The sequence below is a fragment of the Triturus cristatus genome, chromosome 9 (genome assembly GCF_964204655.1).
Source record: "Triturus cristatus chromosome 9, aTriCri1.1, whole genome shotgun sequence".
Classification (NCBI taxonomy): Eukaryota; Metazoa; Chordata; class Amphibia; order Caudata; family Salamandridae; genus Triturus; species Triturus cristatus.
This window is the reverse complement of record NC_140592.1, coordinates 518,673,685-518,699,793: the sequence shown is the minus strand read 5'-3', so window position 1 is coordinate 518,699,793 and position 26,109 is coordinate 518,673,685. Positions and strand designations below refer to the sequence as shown.

The following is a 26,109-nucleotide window of genomic DNA, read 5'->3' as shown; positions in this document are numbered from 1 at the left end:
CCCAAAAGCAGTACAAATATGACTTTGGACTCTGCAGAATACTTATTTTCACATTTGCTACATTGGACTTAAGTGCGTGTCTGGAATCTGTAGGCCTAACGGAAGTTAATCTAGCCATGGGCCCCACATCCCCATAGGGGAATAATGAAGTGAAAACACAGTAAAACACACTGACTGTCCCTGGCATGTTTCTTTTCAGTGTATAAAGCCTATTCCATGTCACCACCCAATACTGCATAAGTCCTGCCACACCATTCACTTTGTAGCTGCTCCTGGACTGCGCACGCTAGGAATCTCCCCTGCGCAGCCCGTACACGTGTGCACACGCATGTACACATGTGTCTGCATGTAACCAGCCCGCTGTCCCTTACTCCAGCTGCTGCGCAGTGACCTGGTTAAGCCAGTGGAACACCAGTAAAATCCCCATGCAGTCTCTTACATCCTAAGTTCACTGTGGGTGAGTCCCAACTTATGAGGCTCCCCCACAGTAAAAGCTCAACAATTAGGTGCTCATAAAGTGAAAAATTCGGGCGGCCCATAGTGTCAGAACCACCTTCTACCACACGCCGCACCCAGCTGATTCCTACAGGTAAGAAGTAGCCACTCTACATGGGTACACTTCCCGTAGTCAGCGATAACTAGTTATAAGGGGTTCTGACCAGACCCCCCTTACTGACCAGTTATCCGCTTAGACCACCTACTCCTCCCATCCATGAAATCTCCACCCATGACAGGGATCCCAGACTACCCTAAGAACCCTCCGGGCTCTAGGTTATATACCTCTAGGTCACTCATGTTCTACATGGACTCAGCCTAACTAGGCTCACCTTTGCCCTTGGGCATGCAACACTATGCCTACCACTTCTCCGGACAAGGGTCCAGTGCCTCAGCACCGATGCGGTCTTCTGGGATAGGTCTAAATCCCATCCCCTGGGTCACTAGCTGGTCTCACTTCCAGAGTTTGTTCCAACCAGTACCCTCTCTCCGTTTGGTCCTTACACCCCAAAGATGCAACCTCACTGGACTCTCACCCTCAGCCTGCCGCTGAGGTCCTTCTGCTGCCACCACCCTTTCGGGATGACTGTCTTCCCTCAAGAAAGCACAGCCACTTGTGCTTCCCCACACAGAAAAGCACCCTTTGGCCACTGGCCTGTTTCCCTCATAGGACCTCAGACCGGCCTCACCACCACACTGGCAGTGCCAGGGAGGAACACTGAGGGTGCCTCATCAGACATCCTACAGCTCATTCCCCCCGTCAGTAGCTCCACCCGGAAACTACCCCGGGAACCTAGACCCCTTCCTTGTTCTCCGCTGCGAGAACAGGGCCTATGTACCCTTCCCTCTGAGAAGTGCGCTCTCCTCCCGGAGTACCCTTAGAGAGCCTGTTGGGTCCCGAGTTAGCTAGACCCAGGCCCACCTCTCATGGCTCTCCCTGGTCTCCCTGCAGCGCCTTGGGAGACCGCCCAGGGACCTACAGGGTCCCTGGATGGCCTGCACCACCCCTTCTGAAGAGCAGGGTCCCTTCACTTAAAGATAGGCCCCACCTGCCTTCAGGGTAGTACTACCACTCTCAGCCCGGGACCCTAAAGATCCCCGCTAGGCCTGCACCACCCCTTCGCGAAACACAGGGTCCCTTCACTTAAGATAGGCCCCACCTGTGTTCAGGGTGGTACTACCTGGCAGAAGTCCACCTCCTACCTTGAGCTAGGGGAACACCCCCATGCTCCTGGTCCTTGGGTCCAAGTCCCACAGGACCTACCTGACTGGTTACCGGCTAGGCATCGCCCCAGCCACCACTTCAGGTTCCCTCCACCAGCTCCTGGTCCTGGGGTTCAAGTCCCACCGGACATACCGGACTGGTCACCGACCACCCGACCCCAACACCTCAGGGTCCACCACTAACCCTTCCCCTGGAAACTAGGGAGCACATCACCCCCACTCAGATCTCCACTGGGTCAGTTACCTAACCCACCTAGGGTACCTAGGGGCTACCACTACACACCATCACTCAAAAACTACCCTCCTTGGGGGCCACCCACTACCAAGGGCCACCCCTGGGTTGCTCACCTCCCCACCAGTTAACCTGGAGGACCTGCCGGACACTCAACTCTACCACACCCTCCTCCCACTGTGGGAAAAGTTTCTTGGGGTCCCCCACCATGGGAACCCCTGGGGCGCTAATACCCGGGGTAAAGAAACCACCTGCCCCACCCTTCCAGTGGTTTTGGCCTGCGCCATTAGCAAGAAACTTCCAGTGGGGGAAGGATATCTGGGGCCCCTCCTATGGAAATCCTCCCTGCCCTTAAAAAGCGCAGGAACCTCTCAGGACCCCTACTTCTCCTGTCCCCCTTGAAGATCAATCCACCCCTACACCCCCACCTGTGATGTAGGTATCAGTTGCTGTCCCTATCTCTTGAGGAGACACCCTCCTCATGCAGGTGTAGTGTATGTAGTGTTAGGGTTCAAAGGTGTACAATATGGCTTAGAACATTTGTATGCAATAATTTCCTGGAAAGCACCATCCCGCTAGCACATTATAATCAACATAGCGCTGTCATATCAATACAGCTTACATTTAAACCATAATAACTTCACATAACACATATGGGCGCTGGACTTTCCTTTCCCATACCTTTAGTTCACATAACCAAAACTTTAAACCCTTCTCAGAGCCTTGCGCTCTTCCATTTGCTCATTGCTGCATAGGTAATGTGTGGCAAAACTAGACTTATCAAATGCTATAAATGCACACCAGAATGGGATACTATGTTTCCCGCCGCTAGACACCAATGTTGGAAAACGAGGCAGCATCTGTGAGGCCTGCACAAATAACATGACTACATTTGTCCTTCACTGGGAACCAAACACCCAATTGTAGCGCCTGACTCTCAGAGGGTAGCATTGCAGAGCAGTCTGAGGCTTACTCAAGGGAGGTGGTGTGGGCTAGTAATCGCCATTTGCAGGTGCACACAAATAACACTCAATAATTGATTGTCCAGTCTGTACTTTGCTTTATAAAAGTAAGAGTACATTTATTAAACACACACACTACTCAATACTATGCACCAATTTACAAATATACATAAGTTGTTGGAATTACTTTGTGACATTGCATAACATCTCCACCCCTCCCGCAAAAAGGGGTGGGGTCTAGTACCCCCACTACCATGTATGCACATCAACTTGCCCCCAATGCAGATAGTTGAACATAACCTGGAGCGAGGGCCCTGCGCACTGGCACCATCCCAGTGGCGACCCACCCCATTACCTCAACAAGCATTAAAAAGGGGTAAACCTGCCTTGGTGACACATGACCCTGACTGAGCATCTCCGACTGACCATAAAGTATGCACCTCTATATCTTAAGGTCTAGCAGTATGGGGACTTCACCTAAGCCCAGCAGCAAGAATCCATGTTTACGCACACTTTAGAATGACAGTACTCATCACCTTGGTTGATCTTTTGAATGCATTGCAATTACAGCCCCTAAAGGCATCACAGATGAAATCACAGGATTGCACATATACAGCCAGACACCCTAGCAGGACTGTCTGGATCATAGTCCCACTTGGCTTATGACATCTCCTTACACATGTGACTTACAGTCCCTTCAAAAGAAGTACTCCTGGCAACTACACTTCTCCTGCAGTGCGCCTCTTCACTTTAAAAGGAATCACAGGTAAAAGCATGGGATTACGTAAATACAGCCAGACCCCCTAGCAGGAAGGTCCAGCAACATAACTCCATTTAGCTTAACATCACCTTACACAGGTACTTCACTTTACACATGTGACTTTCAGTCCACCTAAAAAGATTTAACCAATAGTAAATGCATTTCGGTGCAATTACACCACTTCACCTCCAGGGGATGCCCTTCTCCAGACATCCCCAACTCAGCCCTTCACTCCGTGATGCACTTCATAGTACACCCTCAGCTGTAGAACATAAGTTCCAGCCTAGAAGGTGTTAAAGGCTGGCTGAGCCCTTGAGGGGTTATTCTTTCAGATGCCCTGTGAAACTTATGGGTGAACTGTTCTTCTTTATGCTGGGGGAGGCTGCGGTGCTCCTGCTGCCCCCCAGCACCTTTTCACAAGTGAGTGTGACCCCCCTCCTCTGGGGGCCACAAAGCACCAAAATGGCAGATTTCCAAATGCCTGGCGAGGTATTATGGGGCGCTTCATGCTCCTCTTTACCAGCCCCAGCCACTGGGAACCCTCTCCTCCGCCCTCGGGGTCTCTGATTCAGCAGGGTGCTGTCTTCACTGGCTCCCTGCGCCAGCCTTTCACCTGGCTCTCCTCCGTGGCCTCTCTTCTCCCTGCGCAGAGGCCACTGCTCCTGCGCACTGGTCCTGGGCTCTTCTTCTGGTGCTGTTAGGGTCCTGGGAGCAGTCAGGGGGTCTCTCCTTCCAACTGCCCATTGCGCCAGGCTCCAGCACCTTCAGCCTCAGCAGACCACACCCCAGAGAGAGCTTCTCTTCCTGTGCATGCACTTTTTAAAAGTTGAGTAGGGGGCTGGCAGGAAGTCTCTGTAGGTCCTATCAAACAGCAACACATCACGTCCCTGCCCCTGCTCCCTCCTTCTTGTCCAGCCTCTGGGCTTGCTCAAAATGGCGTCGTCCAGGGTTTCTGGCCACATGCCTCTGAAGCCTCTTCCCCGACGCTGCCTTCCCTCCTTGGTGCAGCCTGGTGCCTGGCACCCAGCGACAGTGGTTGATGGATTGGCCTGCAGCCCCAACCATCTTCTCTTCGTGGAGAGGAGGCCCTAGCTTGTGTAAGAAAGGTTATCAATCCATCCAGCTGAGGTCAGCCCTCAGCCTGGGTCTGGTCATGGCTGGCTCAGAGAAATATGACAGTTCTGGATGACCCAAAAGCAGTACAAATATGACTTTGGACTCTGCAGAATACTTATTTTCACATTCGCTACATTGGACTTAAGTGCGTGTCTGGAATCTGTAGGCCTAAAGGAAGTTAATCTAGCCATGGGCCCCACATCCCCATAGGGGAATAATGAAGTGAAAACACAGTAAAACACACTGACTTTCCCTGGCATGTTTCTTTTCAGTGTATAAAGCCTATTCCAAGTCACCACCCAATACTGCATAAGTCCTGCCACACCATTCACTTTGTAGCTGCTCCTGGACTGCGCACGCTAGGAATCTCCCCTGCGCAGCCCGTACACGTGTGCACACGCATGTGCACATGTGTCTGCATGTAACCAGCCCGGTGTCCCTTAATCCAGCTGCTGCGCAGTGGCATGGTCAAGCCAGGGGAACACCAGTAAAATCCCCATGCAGTCTCGTACATCCTGAGTTCACTGTGGGTGAGTTCCAACTTATGAGGCTCCCCCACAGTAAAAGCTCAACAATTAGGTGCTCAAAAAGCGAAAAATCCGGCCGGCCCATAGTGTCAGACCCACCTTCTCACACACATCATTGCAAGTTTTGGCAAAAGCAGAGGGCCGCTTGACTACTGAATTTTTAAACTTTAAATCGGTTCCCTGTTTTGAGGACACACTAGATGAAATTGTCCCCCCTTTAGCTCGTAAATAATTTTTTCAGTTTCGCTACAAGACTATACCTACGAAACGTTTTAGTAAAAAGTGGTGCAATGATGCCCCTATTGATGATCTCTGTCCTGCTTGCAATGCTAGTTCTGAATCTATTGTGCATTTGCTGTTCTTCTGCCCTAATTACAAACTTCTCAGGAAAAAATGGATAATACCACTCTGTAAACTAGTCATCCCTGACCACTACCTAGAAGTGTTAAGAATTCTGAGTATTGATACACATAGAGTTGTGGTATTTGGCCTGTCTAGATATTGGCAGGCACTGTAGATAAAGCGTTTTAAATGTATTCTATGGTGCACTGCACTTTTGAAATGTATGTGATTTAAAATATATTGCTATGGAGACGACATTTGATTTGTCTAAAAATGTTGATATGCACTGTTTATCTAGCTCACGAAAAGCATTTTATGATGTATATTGTTTTTTAATTCATGTGATTTTATATTAATTTTTATACAAGATTACCTTATTTATTTATGTCCATCCATCTGCTTCTTTCTACTGTGTAATGTATGTGCTGTGTACTTTTATGATCCCCTGTGATCGAAATAAAGCGATGATGATTATTTGTGGCACTAAGGTACCCAGGGCATAGGTACACCAGGGGTCTCCGATGAACTGAAGCATGTATTATGCTACCCATGAGAGACCACTCAAATTGTGACTACAGGCCTGCCATTGCAGCCTGTGTAAGCTGGTGCTAGTACCACTTACAACAGATAAATTTTCCTTATGTCTGAGGTCACTGCACTTACAAGCTATAAGTCACCCCTAAAGTAGGTCTGAAGGCAGGGTGCTCGGTTCTAAGTGTGAGGGTGCCCCTACATGAGCAGGACACCCTTAAACCTTCGGCATCCATTCTCTCGGGTTGTAGATGCATCAGCCATTACGATACTTAGAGTGGCCATGCGTCATTACACGTTGCCTATCTCCAAACTGGCTGTAATGAACCCTGTTGTGTTTGGTATCAAACATGTTGGAATCTTACCCCATACCGTGAACTATGTGGGAGGTATGATTCAATGCAGTAAAGATCCTCCGGGAGGCCATCAGTGCTCCTGGTACCAGTCTCATAGATCTGGACAGCAAACTATGGCTGCTTCCGACCAGAGACACGATTCTGCCCTCCTGCTGCTGAGCCAAGCTCGAGCAGGGGAAGGCAGGACAATAGGTTTCCTATCATAGGGAGGTGTGACTACCTCCCAGACAGGACTTAGTATTGGTACAGGGTGGGGGGTGCTTGCCAGCACCACTAGACTGCTTTGAAGGGCCCATTTGGTGCCCTCCTTGCATACTCCCGTTGAAACCAGTTCAGGGAGCTGTTGGCTCCCGCTCGGGCGTGAAACTGGACAAAGGACATGGGAGTATCCTCCCAACTGTCCAGCCCCTCCGCTGGGAGAGACTCTTCAATCGTCCCAACCCTTTCCTTAGAGTACTTAAGGGCTTATCTGTGGGTGGGTCCCTAGATTCGTCGTGGGACAAGATTCAGATCCGAAACCACTTCAACTTCAACCATCTGGGCACTTTTGACTTTGCTGGAATTCACTTTGGGAACCAAGACTGCAACTGGGAAGACTCCTGCTGCTCCTGGTCTCGTCGTCCTGCCAGTCTTCTGCAATATCTGTGCCTGTGCTCCATACAGGTTCTTCACAAGGCCTGTGGACATCCAAGACACCCGAAGGAATCTCCCTTGGAGTGAAGGAGTCACTCCCCTGCATCTGCAGGCACCGCAACAAAGCTGACTGGTATGCTGTTCCTGAGCTCCTACAGATTATGAAAGGTTGAGCAACACAGGTGGTGGTTCCTCAACTCTCTCGAAGCCTGCACTGTCTACACAGCAAGTTTGAAGCCAGTATCCCTTGTCGGAACTGCTGGAGCAGTACCCCTGTGCTCCGCATTGACTTGCCATTGCCAAGGCTTGTTGACTCTCTCCTCCAGAGATCTTCAGGCTCCAAGAAGCTCCAGTCTCAAGCATCTCCTGCAGGCAAGATCTTCACCTGCACCACATCCTTTGCATCATGGGCCTTCATTCTTTGGTGAGCTGCTCGAGGTCATCTTGCAACTCCTGTGCTTAGTCCCGTGGGTCATCTTGAGGGTCTTACTTGGCTCCAGTGGGCTCCCATGCTTGCTCGGGTCTGCTCTGACTTACCTGCTCGTGGTGAGTCACTTGGACCTTGCTGGTCCAGACACTGCACCTTCTTCGACAACTATGTTGGTTGCTGTTGCTAAGACTTGTTGGTGCTCCTGCCGGACACTGACCCCTTGGCTCTTTACATCCGACGTGGGACAGCTTGTGAATGGCTCCTGGTCTTCTACAGCGTCGCATGATCCGCACAGCTGCAACTTCACGGGCACCGTGAACTCTCCTACATCTCTGACATCGGTGGGCATTTGTCTTCCATGTCTCCTGGTCACTCCTGAGTGGCATAGACTCTGTCCCCTCTGCTTGCAGGTGCGTCTCAACTTTAATCCACCTTTGGGTTCCACCGTACTCTTTCACCTTCTTCGCCAGCTGCATCTTTGCTGAAGTCCTCCATTGTGGTCTACAGCCGTTTCCGACGTCACTTCGCACCTATGCACCCAGCATCCCTGGTGTAGGTATCCTGGTTCCTGGGGTATTCATGGGTGGGGTGACTCTCCAACCCTCCATCTTCCATGGGGCATCTTTAGGGTCCACTGGAAATGGTCCTTTTTCTTTAAAACTGCAACCGTGACTTGCCTATTGACTTGCATTGAGCACGCGGTTGTGTTCCAACTCTGGACACGGTCTCCCTGGGGGTCCAAGATACTCACCTTGGATGGTTCCTTGGGTCCCCGGCTCTTCTACATCTTCTGGGTACGTTCTCGACTTAGGTCGTGGTTCACCTCCCACTATTTTAGTATATGGTTTGGTCTCCCCCTGGAAACCACTGTGTATTTGTGCTACTTATGTGTGCTATTTGTATTTGTGTGTATTGTGTTTATATCTCCGGGTAGGAGATATTGCAATGTGTTAGTGAGTGTTTATAATAAATACCTATTTTTTTAACTACACTGTGTGGTTCTTTTTCACTTAACCTGTCCTATACCAAAAGATTAGGTACTGGTAGAACAAGTTACTTTACGCTCCTTCTGGACTATACTTGAAAGCTGCTCTCCACAGCTACTACTAATAGATCTTTCTAAGGTTGTCTAAGACCACTAAAATCACCATAAGGGTTGTCTGGATTCTGGATTAGTGCAATGTGCTATACTTACATAAGTGAGCACCATATACTAAGCCAGCCTCCTCCAGCATCATTGCGTAAAAACACACTGGCAACATAAATATAAGCAAATATACATATTTTCAGGTGATTGGCCCCAACTGTATATATAAACAGAAAAGATGACTGCAACTCAAGGAATGTTGTGATAGGCAATAGTGGAAAGACTAACATCACCTGCATATAGAATGTCTGATGTGTATTCCATATACATGGAAGGCAAGCAAACCAAAAATAATTCGAGTCTAAAGAAGATGGCTTTTTACAAGACAACAACAAGTAGTACTCTTATGTGTGACTGCAAGTAAACATGTCATATATACCCCAAATGCTCCAATGCTATCCCCCGAAAGAGAGAAGGTTGGGAGCTTGTGAAAAATGAAAAACAAATATTACAGGGCAGCATTTATATACATGTCCTAATCGATAATAATTTCCTGTTCACATTTTTTTTTAGTTTCTATGACAGTCAAAAGGAAAAGTAAACTGCACGAAGGAAATTTCGGTTCCGAAATGATGATTGAAAAGAAATATCAGGTAACCAAAGAATATTTTTGTAACCAAATGCTTTGTTCAAATCCAAAGGCCAATGTAAATTTTTCCCGTTTTATCATTTTAAAGGGAGGGCCAAACTTTGATTATAGTTTGTGTACATAAAGCTCAAAATATATATTAACATTTTCTGGTGGAAGCCAATAGCACTTCCGAACAAATGTATCTCTCTGACTTCAGGAAAAGAGCGAGATATTGGTATACCACTAATTATCAAGTATAATGCTGATATACAGCACAAGGATTTAAGTTTAGGTTTAGTAATAATCCTCAGTATAGTGTACGATGCCTCCAAATTCAAATTAATCATATCTTACATTTTTGGTATTGCAACAAAATTAAAAAACGGTTCATTCAGTGGTCCATTAGTATCCTTTCAGTGGCCTCACACAACCAACCCTCAAATAGACTTGTTAACCTTTGGTATGCATTAAGAATAAAAGTTGCACACCCATCAATTCTGTGAAAGGGTTTACACTAAATAATCAAAGTTGAATTTCTGAAGATGTAATTTAGTTATGATCAAAACATGAATGCATTGTGCCATGTCCCTTCCAGGCAGCATTTTAACAGAGCGAGCAAGTGCATGAGGGTTGGAAACTTGCACTACTCTGCCCATAAACCTTGACATCTCACACACACTCCCAATTGCAGTCCGATCACATACCACTCCTGAGCCTGTGGGTTAGCCTGCTATAAAGGAAACACTAGCCCAGCCATCAACCCCAACAATCACAAGTAAGAACATTTCATTTTGCAACTAGTACCAGTAATTACTCAAGTAAAAAAGTTCCTCCACCTTCGCCCCCTTACGCAGCAGAAAACAGTGATCCAGGCCCTGATCACCTTCAGATTGGACTATGCAGCATCGCTAAATTGGGATCTGATGGCCTATCTCTTAAGGAGACTGCAGCTGGTCCAGAACGCTGCTGCTAGGCTTCTGCTGCGACTCCCCGGGAGTATGCACGTTCAAGCCTATCTGGGTGGGCTACACTGGCTGCCTATCAAGGACCATGTAGGATTCAAATGGCTGGTCTTGACACATAGAGCTTTCCACCACATCAGCCCTCAGTATTTGTCTCACAGATTTATTCCCTACCAACCTTCCAGATCACTCTGGTCCTCCAATTCCCTGCTTGTGGTGATTCCTCAATTCAGCAGGAAAATGTGGGGTGGCAGTTCTTACTCCTACCTGGCGTCAAAGGAGTGGAATGCCCTCCCGCTACAGCTCTGTGCCACTGAGGGCATCCAGGCCATGTAGCGTTCCCTTAAAACCTGGCTCTTTGGGTCGGCTTTCTAGAACCTCATGTAGGGGGATCAGACTTACTGCCAGTGCCGGGACACTCACTGAGAAGTTGTTGCTCTCTACAAATTCCCCTATAATAATAATAATAAAGTAATGGAAGGCCACAAAACATTTGTTGGTCAGTTGAGGGGTTAAAGATATTTGTATGCACAAGATTGGCCTAAGAGAAGCATGCAAGAAGATGATGGATTCCTTTATGACTATATCTAACCATTTACTGTATTAGTCTTTCAACAGACCACTCTATTTTATATTCCCTTTTTATGATTGCCTCTTCATGTTCTTTTTTATCACTACACCCACTCGCCCTGTGTGATACTTTAATTCACAGAGCACCACAACTGCTTTTTGTAGATTCTTCTGTAAAGTGTTTTGATTGTAATTTTTCAATGGTTCCTGTACATAAAGAATTATTGTACATACTAGAGGTTTTTTTTTAATATATTATTGTTATTAATTATGCATTTATGATTGCATTTATAAAAAATCATCTACTTATAATGCTATGTTGATCAATGATACCCAGAGGCACGCTTGTAGCCTTTTTTTATTACTTAATACCTTTTCCTTCTTGGGTATATGGGTAGGTTCTGTGGTTCTTATTGAGATTTAGAGAGGGCAGTGCTTTCTCCAAAGAATGTATAGGATTGAATCATAAAACGTGGGTTTTTGTGACAGTATTGTGTGGCTGATGACTTTCTGCATACTGAGGACTCGGATGGGTCTGACAGGGCCTTATAACAGGGACTTCATTTGAAATGTGCAACACCCTTTACTACTTGCAAGGAGTGGAGGGGTATCTTGAAGCGTTTGTAGACTCTCTAGACAATGTATGCGCATACCAATGGCATCTGCTTGTAATAACAATTAACTTCACCTTTTCTTCCATTGTTTGTTGCAATCCACTTTGTTTTCTTAGTGTAAAAGATCTGTGAAAAGGGACTTTAAAGTGCCATTCCTTTCTTCTGTAACCAAATGAGGTTATCAGGCCGCAGTACAGAATGTCCACTAGTGTGCAGCTCCTCATAAAAAGGAACCCGTCACTGCTTAAACAAATGAGCAGATGAGATGTGAAACCGAGTCCCTGCTTCAGCATTTACAGAGGAGGGCGAAATGGATTCCGAACATACATTTACGAATGTTTAAAAGAATGCAACATTGGACAGAGCTTCATCTAGGGGAACAACCTTTACAACGCAACTTTTACAACGCACTACCATTACAACGAAACTGTTACAACGCGAGTGCATTGACAACGCAGGACATTACAACGCAAGTCTTTACATCGATTTGCACTAGATGGCGTGCTAACATTAAAAACAATGTAGTTTACAATCCCAACACCTTCCCTACTGTTACGTGGACTGGAGTTGGAATAGTAAATGACACTTTTTTAATGTTAGCACGCCATCTAGTGCAAGTCGATGTAAAGGCTTGCGTTGTAATGTCCTGCGTTGTCAATGCACTCGCGTTGTAAAACTTTCGTTGTAACAGCATGCGTTGTAACAGCATGCGTTGTAACGTCATACATCCCTTCATCTAAGGCAAACAAAATCCACTGTAAAAGGTGGTAAAACACCTCTGCTCCAGCTCTACACCCCCACAAGCGCACAGTGGGTTCATGTGTGCGTTGCAGAGACCCTTATCTTGTTGTAGTGCATATAACCTGTAAGGCATATATGTGAGTCCTTACAGGTTTGAGATCAACCAGGCGTATTCGGGTATGATTTATGCACGATGCCTGGTGTGCATAATCTAAATCCAATGCTGTAAATGCCCACAAACTAGTGAAGAACAGAACAGTGGTGAAAAAGAGTGAAGTCAGGAAGGGCTTTTTATCGCAGTTAATGGTAGCCTGTACACTACTAGCAACACATTTACCGCAGTTGGTAACTTGTCAGTTTTGTGAGATTGTTTAAAGGGTTCAGACACCTGCTAGAAACATCTACTACGTGCTGCATGTACTGGTGAGAGGCCTCCGGCGGTTAACACGCCTACATACCCCTGTTTAGTCTCATGTCCCAGGTTTGACTCAGCACGCGTGATGAGTGAATTTTTGTGCAAGCTGCTGAACATTGCATCTACCCTGGAAGTCACAGGTCAGTCAAGCTAATTCTGAGTCTTGTACTAATTCTGCAATCAGATGCTAGTGACTTTGCACCCAATTTCAGATTCCGAGCCGAGTGTAAATTGCACTTGGTACCTCGGGGCTAGGGGGGTGGAGTGGGGACTTCCCGTAGCAAATTCCTCCAGGTATTACTGGGGGGTATTTGCACATGGATATCATTACTGAAAGGGAACTGCAGATTCCTGTCACTTCTCTAATACTGAAAACGCACAGAATAACTTATTGAGACTGAAAACGTGTAATCTGACATAAAAACGGACCCGGGTACGAGCATTGCTGTGGGGTCGGCGCACCATAACTTCCCTGCTTAGCTGAGTCCACACTTTCCCCTCAGTGAGCTCGCTCTGCCATCAAGTTCCTAACTGCAAGAATCATTCCTTTCATAAATAGGCAAGCCATGCCTTTGACAATAACGCACTTCCCCAAACTTCAAAAGTATTCGTTTGCTTCTCGGTGCCAGATGATGTCTTAGTTTTCTTTTACACCAAGGAGAGCTGACTTGATTTTGTCGCAGATGCAGTTATACCTCTGGCACACTAGCCTGTATTTCAGGGTGTGCCTTCTCTTCTTAATGTGTCTTGGAGTGGGCAGAAGGCAGGCTGACTTTTGCGTTTTCCTTACACCTCTTGCTGGGATATAACATCTTTCATGATTCTCTTACATTAATTTATGGGAAGACGAATCCTGTGAGTTGCAGTAGTCACAGGATGAGGGGAGGCACCCGTGAGGAGCCGGCATCTGTCCAATGTGGTGTATGGCGCTTACTATGGCCTCAAGTAATGCATTGGCATACATATGAGGCATCAGTGCCCGCTCTTTTCTAGAACTTGTGTGCATTTGCATCTGATGGGAATGGGTGACCCTATACTAGTATGTGGACGGCGAGGTGGCACCCAGCATGGTACCTGGTGCGTTGTTGCAACCTGGTGGCTGTGCTCTCTCATCAGGTCACCCGATTGGCATGTAGCACCACCCACACCTGGCACTTTAAAAAGGGCCAGGTGTGGGTGGTGCTACATCAGATGTGGGTTGAGGAGGAACCAGCCAGTTCATGTTACTGTGCAAGATACCTGGCAAATGCACACCAGGATTTATAAAGAGATGGGGCTGCAGCCTCGTGGTTATGCCTGGAGGTCATAGTAGGATGCAATAACCACCTTGTGGTCTTATCTACGCTCACCAAGGGCCTTCCACCTCATGTGCATGTCCCCTTCCCAAGATTCATCCACCCATACTCCTGTGACCAGCACATAAGGAAAACACATGAAACCACTTGCTTTTCCACCAACTTTGAGGAGGATGAAGAGGCAGGTACCCGCGCTAAACTAGTGAATGGCACGCGAGTGGTATAAGTTGGTCTTAAGGCTTAAACATCCACACTTCTCCTTCGGTCACAGAGAACAGAGTCATGACCTTGTACCAATAAGTTGGGGTGCCGCTCGCCGCATTTGACCGCAGGACACTTGGAAGCTGGTCATTCTCCCTGCCTGGGACCGCCGATCTTAAAGGACGCTGCATTTGGGGAGGCTGTTCTGTACCATCGTTACCCCGGGACTGCGAGGACCAGGGTGCTCGCTGCTGCGCTGATCCAGCACACCTGTGTCCTCTTCCCGGCCCCTCCCCCATCAAGCACTTCACCTCTCGCGGCCCCCGCTTCGCGGGGGCCGCTCGCCGCATTTGACCGCAGGACACTTGGAAGCTGGTCATTCTCCCTGCCTGGGACCGCCGATCTTAAAGGACACTGCATTTGGGGAGGCTGTTCTGTACCATCGTTACCCCGGGACTGCGAGGACCAGGGTGCTCGCTGCTGCGCTGATCCAGCACACCTGTGTCCTCTTCCCGGCCCCTCCCCCATCAAGCACTTCACCTCTCGCGAGCGGGGGCCGCTCGCCGCATTTGACCGCAGGACACTTGGAAGCTGGTCATTCTCCCTGCCTGGGACCGCCGATCTTAAAGGACGCTGCATTTGGGGAGGCTGTTCTGTACCATCGTTACCCCGGGACTGCGAGGACCAGGGTGCTCGCTGCTGCGCTGATCCAGCACACCTGTGTCCTCTTCCCGGCCCCTCCCCCATCAAGCACTTCACCTCTCGCGGCCCCCGCTTCGCGGGGGCCGCTCGCCGCATTTGACCGCAGGACACTTGGAAGCTGGTCATTCTCCCTGCCTGGGACCGCCGATCTTAAAGGACGCTGCATTTGGGGAGGCTGTTCTGTACCATCGTTACCCCGGGACTGCGAGGACCAGGGTGCTCGCTGCTGCGCTGATCCAGCACACCTGTGTCCTCTTCCCGGCCCCTCCCCCATCAAGCACTTCACCTCTCGCGGCCCCCGCTTCGCGGGGGCCGCTCGCCGCATTTGACCGCAGGACACTTGGAAGCTGGTCATTCTCCCTGCCTGGGACCGCCGATCTTAAAGGACGCTGCATTTGGGGAGGCTGTTCTGTACCATCGTTACCCCGGGACTGCGAGGACCAGGGTGCTCGCTGCTGCGCTGATCCAGCACACCTGTGTCCTCTTCCCGGCCTCTCCCCCATCAAGCACTTCACCTCTCGCGGCCCCCGCTTCGCGGGAGCCGCTCGCCGCATTTGACCGCAAGACACTTGGAAGCTGGTCATTCTCCCTGCCTGGGACCGCCGATCTTAAAGGACGCTGCATTTGGGGAGGCTGTTCTGTACCATCGTTACCCCGGGACTGCGAGGACCAGGGTGCTCGCTGCTGCGCTGATCCAGCACACCTGTGTCCTCTTCCCGGCCCCTCCCCCTTTCTCAACACCTGACCAGTATATGAGCCCCGCCCCTAAGCGCTAGCGGAACGCGCCCGGAGCGAAGACTGGGCAAAGAGCGGGCCGTTTGAGGCCGTTCGAGGACGGGAGTGGTCGGGCCAGGGCCTTACCCCTTAGAACTTCTTCGGAGACAGGTCCCATTTTGCAGAGATGTCGACAAGAGAAACAAGGAGCAAAAGTGCCACGGCCTCCACGGCCACTTCAAAGGGAACATTGGACAACTACTTCGTGAAAGCCGGGTCACTGTTAATTGAGGACATCACGCTCCTTGAAAGGCGAATATCCCAAGAGCTGGACTGGGTGCGGAGATCGTCTATGGGCCCCCTGGCTCAGGCAAAGTCTCCTGTGGTAAGCTCAGAACTTATCACGTTGGACACAATGGTGGATGACATTAATTGATATTTCTGAGTCATTGAATATATTAAATTGCATTTCCCAAGCAAGTAGTAAGGACCCTAGTGATTCTGTAGATTTTAGCATGCTAACTCTTCCCCCAGCCCAACCACACCCCACAACTACTATAAATTCGACGTCAGACCCTGATATTATCAACCCTTTAGGCTCTAAACCAAATAAGCGAAAGGGAATCAGTGAAGGAGCTATTCCGAAAAAACGCGGAGGGCCCAAGGGCAAAAGAAATCAAAATACCATAGTTCCATCCACGAACATGCCATCAAAAAGTTCCCGCTCAAACACTAGGGAAAAACTGCAATCAGGCAGAGTTGAGGTTATGTCCTCGAACTCAGCAAAGAAGACAAGAAACCAATCCAAATTTTTACCTGAACATGCTGAGGAGGACATAGGTGTCCTTATAAGAAACCTTTTAAGCCCGCTGGAAGAAAGGCTAATAAAAATGGAAGCCAGGCTAGGGGTTATAGAAAAATCAACAGTCCAACTAGCCGATAGCCTGAAAATAGCCAATAAAGGTAGAACAAAGGCTCCCGATAGGGTAGCACAAAGGGGATCCCCTCAACCTACAAACCAGGTCAAAAGTGCCTCACATACAGTCCAACAGGCAGCAAACATGTAAATCAGTTTAATGACATATCTTCCCCCCCCAATGAGGGTAGTTCAAACTGGGGAGAGTAAATCTGCTCCTACCAATTCATTTAATAATGTGAAATTAACGATGAAGGGTGTGAATGAGAGAACAAATCCTGGACCAATACACCTCCCTCCAGAGGCAGCTCCATATACTGTTGTGTTGGCGGGGGTACCAGAACTGAACGTCACCTCTAAAGAATCCACTATCTCTCTCAAGAACAAGGTGATAAATTGGCTATGTACATATAATCCGCTCCCGGAAGGTATAGTGAGCCCCGTTCTCATGGTACGAAGGGTCCCGTGGCTGGGTAATTTAACTAAATCCATAAACGGTGACTGCGTTATAGTCAATTTCAAAGACCAAAGGGCCGTCCTACATATGTGGGTGGCCCATTGAGGAAGAGGGGACCACTATTCAATCTTTACCCCTCTCCTTCTTTTATCCTCCTCTAGCATATGATAGAGAGGATAGGACCTGGGGAGCACAGATACAAAGACCGATCAGGTGGGGAGATTTCAAGAAAAGGGGAGCTACCTACTATCCCAGAAGCCAATATCTAGGGAATCCCGAAATTAATATACACCACACATATCTAGAGAGATTGGGTGAGGGGCTGCCAAGAGGATGGAGAGCACCACCTGACTCTCGTAGGCAGGAGCTTGCCCATTATACTTCCAGTATGGTAGACGAGGGATGGGAAACTTGCCATGGTAGAGGCGGTAACTGGGGTGTAGACATGCAAAACCATCAGTTCCGGAGACCCCCCCAGCATTTCCATCTCCCACTTCAGAATAGATACAGCCAACTAGACATGGTAGATTGACTGCCCAAATATACATGTGGGAAGTCTAATTCTGCAACAGGGGAGACTGTGGTTGAAACTAGTCAAGAAATAAAGCCGCCCAATCCCCCCGAATACCATGTGGCTTTGAGCAACCCGGCTGACAAGGTATGCCATAATGTGGGGGAAGATATGAGTACCCCACTAATATACACAGAGACAACGACCAGTAATAAAGGGGATGCTCGTACCCACACCACTATCTGTAGTACTAGGTCCCACTCACTAAAAATACTATCCTGGAATGTGGCGGGTCTGGGAAACAAGTTTGACTCCCAGGATTGGACTGAATATACTGACTCTAAGGATTTATGTATGTTTCAGGAAACATGGGAAAGAGAGGAACATGCGAGGCGGGGCTTCGCAGTATTCTCCATCCCTGCGAAATGGGGGGGAAGAGGGCGCCCATCAGGCGGACTTGAAACCTGGGTCGGAGTCCACTTGGGATGTAAGGCTACGCGTTTCCCAGTGGAATCAGCAGATATACTTGTGGTATTACGGGAATGGCACCATTCTTGTAGACTGGCGCTGGTAAATGTCTATTCGAGGCCGGTCACTATCTCACAGGAGTCTCCTACCATTGACAAATTAGCGGATCTCCTGGCGGAGCTCCCCCATGGGTTCCCTTTTGTAGTAGGTGGGGACTTGAATTCACATTATGAACCTTTACCAGGCCTTTTAGACGGGGCCTGTCTAGAGGAAGAAGTAAGATGGCGAGTACCATCAATAGCATCTACCCCACCAAAAGCTTGGAGCCCACTGGCAGTGCAGATTACTGCCCTAACTATGAGATACGGGCTTAGGGCTTGTAATGGGCGAGCCAAATCCGACATCCCGAGCAAAGCTACATTTAATCGAAAAGGCAGGGAATCAAGACTAGATTATATTCTAGTGCAGCTCTCTTCCTGGGCATATGTCGCAGACTTTAGGGTCATTGACAGACAAGACAGCGATCATAACGCTTTGGAATTGGACTTTCTCCTCCCTGCCCGGCCCGGTGGGGAAGCAGAATTGCTCCAGCTTAACTCCGACCTAGTCCTTGAGAGTAACAGAAAAAGAATTAAGTGGGAAAAATTAGCAGCTAGTACAGATAAGCTTCCTCGGTTTTATAATAATCTTATCCCTATTCTGGAGAAGATGGCGCTCTTAAGCGATAAACCAAGTTCAGAGGCCAATAATGAACAAATTTGGCTGCACCACGAAGAGCTTGTGACGTTTTTATCCGCAGATTTATTTAATAATGGTCCGAGGAGGGGGGGTGGAAGGAATCAGTGCACTTGGTATAATGCGACGTGCCGTAATGCAAGGAGGGATCTCCTGCTGAGTATTAAGAACCGCAAAGACAGGTCGGAGATTCAAACTAAGAGACGAGAATATAAGAGGCTCATTGCTAACGCTAAAACAGAATGGGACCAGAATAAATGGGAAGAACTCGCTAGATCCTTAGCCTCTATGGACTCAAGGAAGTTCTGGCGAATTGTTAGTTCAGGTTCTGGGGATTTAGCTCCGGCAATAGAGCCAAACATTTCCTCTAAGATCTGGCAGGAGCACTTCCAATCTTTGTATACAGGGGCCCCAGGACGTGGGGGCTGTAGCGCCATCCCGTTAGTTCATAATTGCATGGCAGGGGATCCATTCACAATAAAGGAAGTTCAGGTTGCCATAACAGGTTTGTCAACCGGAAAGGCACCCGGACTGGATGGTCTCCCTGGTGATCTTTTTAAACAGGAGCCAGATATATGGGCCCCCTACTTTTTGGTCCTATTTAATGCGATTTTAAAGTGCATGCAAGTACCCCGTACTTGGCTGGGCGCAGAGGTGGTCCCGATTTTTAAGAAGGGTTCGCCCCTGCTCCCATCCAACTACAGGCCCATCAGCCTGATAGATGTTTCGCAAAAGCTCTTTGGAAGGCTTATCCTAGACCGCTTGGAGAATTGGATAGAGGAAACTGCCACTATGAGTTCTTTTCAGGCTGGGTTCAGAAAGGGGGTATCCACTACGGACCAAATTTTTCGCCTTAGTCTTATTTACTGGAGGACGGCACTTGTGGAGGGGGGTTGCCTGTACACGATATTCGTGGATTTACGGGCTGCCTTCGACCTGGTGCCTAGATCCAAACTTTGGAGTGTCCTGGGTGATATGGGAGTCCCGCCAGATATCCTGGCTATTCTGATCAAATTACATCAGGACAATTTTGCACAGGTCAGGTATGGCAGGATGGGAGGCCTAACGGAAAGATTCCCCGTTGACAGGGGGGTGAGGCAGGGATGCGTGCTTGCACCCACCCTGTTTTGCCTCTTTGTCAACGGGGTCGTCGACCACTTGTCCAGGCTAGATGATATCGATGCCCCCAAATTGAATGGCAGCAGGGTGCCTGCCATAATGTTTGCAGACGACACCCTGCTGCTTTCTAAATCCCCCATGGGAATCCAGCGGATACTCGACGGGTTCCTAGAGTTTTGTACTGAGAGGGGCCTTGAAATAAACGCCTCCAAGACACAATTTATGATTTTGAACCCTACCCCCTCCACACGCCCCAATCCTTTGTTAGGCACGGCGCGTCTGGAGAGGGTCACCACATTCGAATATCTGGGGGTAACCCTGAATGAGAAAATGACATGGGGGACACACACGACCAGGGCAAATTTGAAGCTATCCCAGAAGGCGGGGGGCGTTTTGAGAATGATGGGCAAATCCACTTACCGCCCACTGGGCCCTATGATACAGATTTACAAATCCCAAGCACGCGGCTCAGTTGTATATGGGGCAGAACTTTGGGGCCATGTCTCTGTAAAAACTCTATCAATTACAGAAAATAAATTTCTTAGACAGTTAGTGGCCCTTCCCCTGAGCACACCATTGCTTCCCCTCAGACTGGATCTAGGTCTAAGGCCAATTGCTGAGGAGTTAGGTCTAAAGCCCTTAGCTTTTTGGCGACGAATATGGAGCAGCCAGGACCTTGGTGACTATAGAAATGAGCTTCGAGAGTTCTTGGCTCTACCAAACACCAGTAACATTCCCTGGCTAAAATATATAAGGAGCACATGTGAAAGTTTGGGTCTCCTGGAATTATGGACTGACCCTGCGACCTCAAGTAGGAGGATCTCCAGGAAGGCACTCTCACAACTTTATTACCAGCGGAAGTTGATCATTGATATAGGTAATACACGGGTGGGATCATTGACTCACACATTTTTACAATTTAAAGATTCCTACCAAATGGAAAGTGTATTAGATGGCATGAGTCCTGTGCTGGCAAGAAAACTATATCTCCATTGGAGATATGGCTCTTTGCCATTGAGGGCGTTCACTAGCTCTTGGTCCAATCCACCAGCAGTAGAGTAGTGTCCAGCATGCACACATCCTTATGAGAGTGACCTACATGTGCTCTTCTTCTGCAAAGCCTACCAAAGAGCGAGGAGGTATTGGCTCCTGCCTATTCTTAAAAATTTGGGCTTTAGGAAATATCTCCCCGCGTTTAGAATTCTCAAAACCGACTTGTCACCCCCGATTGTCTTTGCTGTAGCAAAGTATTTAATGGCTATGTGGCACATACGATCTCGTGTTCTAAAAGAGGGGGATATAGTATAAAGTTCCAAGATAATGGCTTATTTTTATTATGGATTTTAGTGTGTGAACCATGCAATTCTTAAGCTTGTGTGCAATTTAAAATCTTTTTTAACAACATTGTAAAATTTTAAATTTCAAATAATGTTATGTATTTTTATCTTTGATGGTCTAAATGACCGAGAATAAAGATTATTGAATTGAATAAGTTGGTGATTGAACAAATGTAAAGCTCCTTAACGGTTTAAAGTTTTAATGCAGCACATTTATGTCAGAGTAACTATTATTCTTTTTCTGGAACTTCTCCTTACTACTTCACAATCCTGCACTGTTCTACTTCTAATTTCCTTGCATTATACTTGGCCCAGACCAGCAGTAAACTTGTCCTACCCTCCTCTCCTGTTTCACTCCCACTCCCTCTTCTCTTCTTGTCTCTCACTTCTTTCTATTCTCCCTCTAATCCTTATCCCTCACCCCCTGTCCTATTCCTACTACCCTAAGGTCACTCTTTACCCATATCTGCTACTCATGACTAACTTTTACAACACTTCTAACCTACACCAACTCCTTATGCCCTGCTCCTACTATTCAAGGGTCACTCATCAGCAAAACCTACATCTCCTCTCCCTCTCCGAACTTTACATGTGGGAAATAGATAGATAGATAGATAGATAGATAGATAGGTAGATAGGTAGATAGATAGATAGATAGAGAGAGCGAGAGAGAGAGAGAGATAGATATATAGATAGATAAACTGCAAACAGCATGATAAACTAGAATACTGTATTCTAGGAATTTGCTCTCGTCCTAATGCGGAAAAAGTTAATAGCACATTCAGGGACCTTGCCTTCCTCCAAGCTTGGTGCACACTCACGATGCATTGGAGGACCTCTTTCCTTCTTGGCGTTCCATACTGCCACAATGGGCGGAGATAGTATCCGTCTCCCTGAGGGGAGAAGAAGTTAGAGGATTACGAACATGACCCATAGCATCCATGTGGGATGTGTTACTGAAAACGTTCCGTGTATGCCTTAAAGACAATAATGCCGCCATAAGAGGGCTACACATATTTTTTTTATTTTATGGAGTTTTATATAGCTCGAACTTGACCCAAACGTATCAGGTATCAGAGCGCTTTACATAGCACCAGTTGCGTTACATGAGGACATTCATTTTTGTTAGGCACGGGGAGATTAAGTGATTTGCCCAGAATCACAGGATGTTCAGCGTCCTTGCCAAGACTCAAACCCAGTTCCCCAGGTTCGAGGCCGACCGTCCTAGCAGTTAGGCCAACTCCTCACCACCAACTCCTCTCCCCATATTAATTTGCATTTTATTCTGAGCAAAGCACCCAAGGCTGAATGCAACAAAGTTATCAATACAGCCCTTCAGATGGAGGAAAAGCACATATACTCAGTAGTTGGTCTTCCAGAGCGTTTCTCTACACAACCGATCCGAACACTTGTTTCCTTCCTACATTGGGTTTTAATGTATTGTAAGCACCCTGTTGTTTCTCAGTGATATGGAGAACACAACTCCATGTTTTAGACCAGGCACAAAGTAGTTTGGTTTTTATTTTCATATACCGTTTCTGTTTCTTTTTGTCTTCTTCTCGATCTCTGTCTTGTTCTATTTCTCCCTATCTTCCTCTGTCTCTCTCTGTCTTATTCTCAGTCCAGTTTCTCTCCTTCTGCCACACCATGTATATATCCCCATCTCTTCGAGCCCTGCTCTTTCTATCTCTTTCACTCTCTCGCTTTGATTTGATAGCGAGATTAGGATGGTCTCTTGCGCCTTGCTAATTTTGGTGCAAGCTCAAAACTCAGCTATCCCCACCCAGAGGGCTCTCTGTCTCGAACTGAGGCTAAATTCACAAAGTTCCGTAACATTTTATTGACAGTGAAGCAGATTTTGTCCCACAGTAACAACAGAAAGGAATGGATACGCAAAACATAAAGGTTTATTTGCAGATTAGTAAAATTACATCTCAAATCAGTTCAAGCAAGTAAAAATCGATTTTCTCTTTCACACCGCATGCATGAGAATGACTTAATGTATCAAAGCATCATGTGCAAAACAAGGCAAAGGCTTGTTTCCATTAAGAAAATACCCTAATTCTAAGCTAAAATTGCGGGTAGCTCAGGGAATTTCTAGAGCAGTTGGTAACAGCAAATATAGAATCGAAAGAGGAACCAGATAAAGGTTCCAGTTGGAATCAGTAGAAAGGAACTTGCTGTTGAGAATATCTCAGCGAGCATTATTATAAGGAGCAACGGTGTCAGAAAATGAGAGAAGACGGCACCTGCGAAGATGGACAGGGGTAAGTGATCTAACTCACTAACAAGCTTCGCACAGTTAAAACACAACATTTCATCCAAAAGTTACAATATGTGGTTTCCCACCAAGTGATGTCCAATCAAAATCCAGTGTTCTCTCCATGCCTGGTGTCAGCTTCTCCTCACTGGATAATATAATGCTAACGTCTTCTCCCACCGCAACCTTCATGATATCACACAAAGGAGTATCGACTTCTTCTTTTTATCTCCGCTGCAGGTGTTGAGCTTCCAGTCCAAACCAACTAATCATTACACTACGACCTTCAAAATGTAGGCCAGGAAGGAATAAACATTTTAATGAGCATGCGGTGTCTTGGTATCTGAAACAGAAAATATTATACACAGCAAGCAGAAATACGTTTACTTCAAAAAGACATGGAGCACCGAGGCCCACTGGTGCTAGCTTTAAATGCACATTGGCTAACTGCAGTTAAGTCAATATATATTTATGCAGTCCACTTGGCAAACCAATGTTGCATTATCAGTCTCTCTTTTCCTGTTTCTCTCTCGCTGTCTCTTCCTGTTCTTATGTCTCAGTATTTCTCTTTTTATGTCTCCTGTAATATTTATCTGCGTCTCCCCCTCTCTCCCTCTCTGTCTATCTATCTATCTCTGCATAGGCATGTTGCTGTATTTTGCATCTCTGTCTTCCCAACCTATTTCAGCCCTTCATAATTGGAGCCTTCATTGTGTTTTGTGCTGCTTTTCTGGGGTTTTGTGTTTAGTATTATCGGTCTTCTACAGAGGAGACTTTGAGTGCCAGCACAAAATGGTTGCTCTTGTCCAGGTTGTCTGCCCTATGAATGAGACAACTGCATGCACATTGTGTCGGGAGCCTGTCATGAAACTCTTTAAGTGTCAAGCAGACTGGACGAATATACATCTGATCCCTTTCTGGTCTTTTTAGGTCTCGCCTGATCCAGCGTATGCGCTGGTCTGGCGAGACTTATTGAGAGGGCTCCAAAAAGTGCTACCAGGCCAGCCTAGAGCTACAGTGCATGTGCGCGGGCGCGCGCGCCGCGCTTTACCGCGAATACCTTGACGGCCACGCGGCAGCTTTGATGTTTGATTGCGATCACTTTCTCGGCCGCACGGCCGCTTTGCATAGCCAATAGGTCTCGCTTTTGGGACCTTATAAGTATTTAGTTATGCAACTGTTGCATGGCTAAACACAGCGGCGTCACTATGGGGGTGCGGGGAGTGCGAACCGCACCGGGTGACACCCTCACATGGGGTGACACCAACAGGGCCGGTGTGCGCACAGCAACCTAACCTTTTAAGAGGAGGAGGTGCCTGTGCGCAGTGCGCAATGTCTGCCCTCCTTTCTTATATTTGATTCCCTGTGAAATGGACCCAAAAAAGAAAATCACTTTTGCTGGTAATCAATGTCTATTTTTCTGACATTTAATTCCAAAGTGCAGCATCGGGAATAAAAGTTTAAAAATATGAAAAATAAATAACTAAATAAAGTAACACAGAGTGGTAGGAAACTGGCCAGATTGATTTTATTCACACCCAAACACATTAGCGCCACTTTTACAGATTTTGCCAGTGAAGCGCTATTTTTGTTGTCTTGGCCTTGTTTTCCCTGGCCTTGGAACTAGTGCACCAATCCTGGAGGTACTGCAATGTGAGGATTGAAAAACAAAATTTGTACTGCTGCTCTGTATCTAGGGATGTTGTCTTTTTTTACCATACTGCTTACGTTTTGTAAGGATATAAGAAATGGCTATTGAAATGGGTCCATTCAGGGCCCTGTTGTCATGTCCTTAACTTTTCAGGCAAAAGCACTCACTGATTTCTGAACAATGAGTGTAAAAGCGTTAAGGTAACCATGTTGTTCCTGCTTACATTTCACATGGTTTGCAAAATTTTACATTCCCTATAATTGTTTGCTTTTTCCAGGATGCTGTCACTTTTTTTTGTAGGCCACATATTGCTCTTGCCCAGTGCGTAATTTAAATTGAGCCGCATCCAGGTGTTTATAGCTGGCAACAATTGGGTTGTAGTTGAAGGCAGTCTGAGTTTTTCTCAGTGGGGGATAGGATGTGGCACTATGGCCAGAGCTGCTGAATTTGGAACTGGGGAACCAGGTTCAGCCTTAATAACCAGTCCGCCAGACCACTCTCCTGAGAGAGCACTATCTCACGCTAGACCTTAGAAGGCTTCGCAAGACATTAGAAGCCCCGGTGTCGTAGCACCAGCAGGTGGATAGTGGGAACACCACACCAGTAAAAAGTACCATACCTATGATATTATAAATTACAATAAACTGTTGACTAGCAGGTAGCCCACTGTACAACCTGATTAATGAGTCATTATCACACTGTTGTTAACAGGCACATTTTGTAAATATAGGACCTACATTTACAAACGTTACTAAAGATTCTGTATGGTCCCGTTATTTGCCAACTGTGTCCACTGGCGGACTCGGGGCGGAGGAGGTCCATGCGGTAAGTCGTGAGGGGGTGACACCATGAGTTCCCCGCACCGGGTGACACCAACCCTAGTGACGCCACTGGCTAAACACTTATAAGGCCCCAAAGGCAAGACCTACTGGCTATGCCAATGCTTGTTGTAAATTACAGTACGTCAGTTCCTCTTATTCTTTTCTGTGCTGTGCTGAGCAGTGCCTGGCAGTGTCGGCTAGGGAAACTCTATAAAGGAAATCTACGGAACAAAACGTAAACAGCAAAGAACGCTTGTTTCCTAAATTCCCAATCTCCAGTTATCATAAGTGACT

General features: G+C 47.3%; 1 protein-coding gene across 2 annotated transcripts in view; it reads left to right on the top strand.

Moving 5' to 3' along the window:
* LOC146798226 (uncharacterized) overlaps positions 1 to 26,109 on the top strand; it is a 1,134,427-nt gene that overhangs the window by 900,844 nt on the left and 207,474 nt on the right. For both annotated transcript variants that reach the window (XM_085625505.1, XM_085625504.1), the window contains exon 4: positions 9,269 to 9,348. In XM_085625505.1, the coding sequence (XP_085481631.1) occupies positions 9,269 to 9,348 (80 nt within the window). The remainder of the gene's footprint in view (positions 1 to 9,268; positions 9,349 to 26,109) is intronic.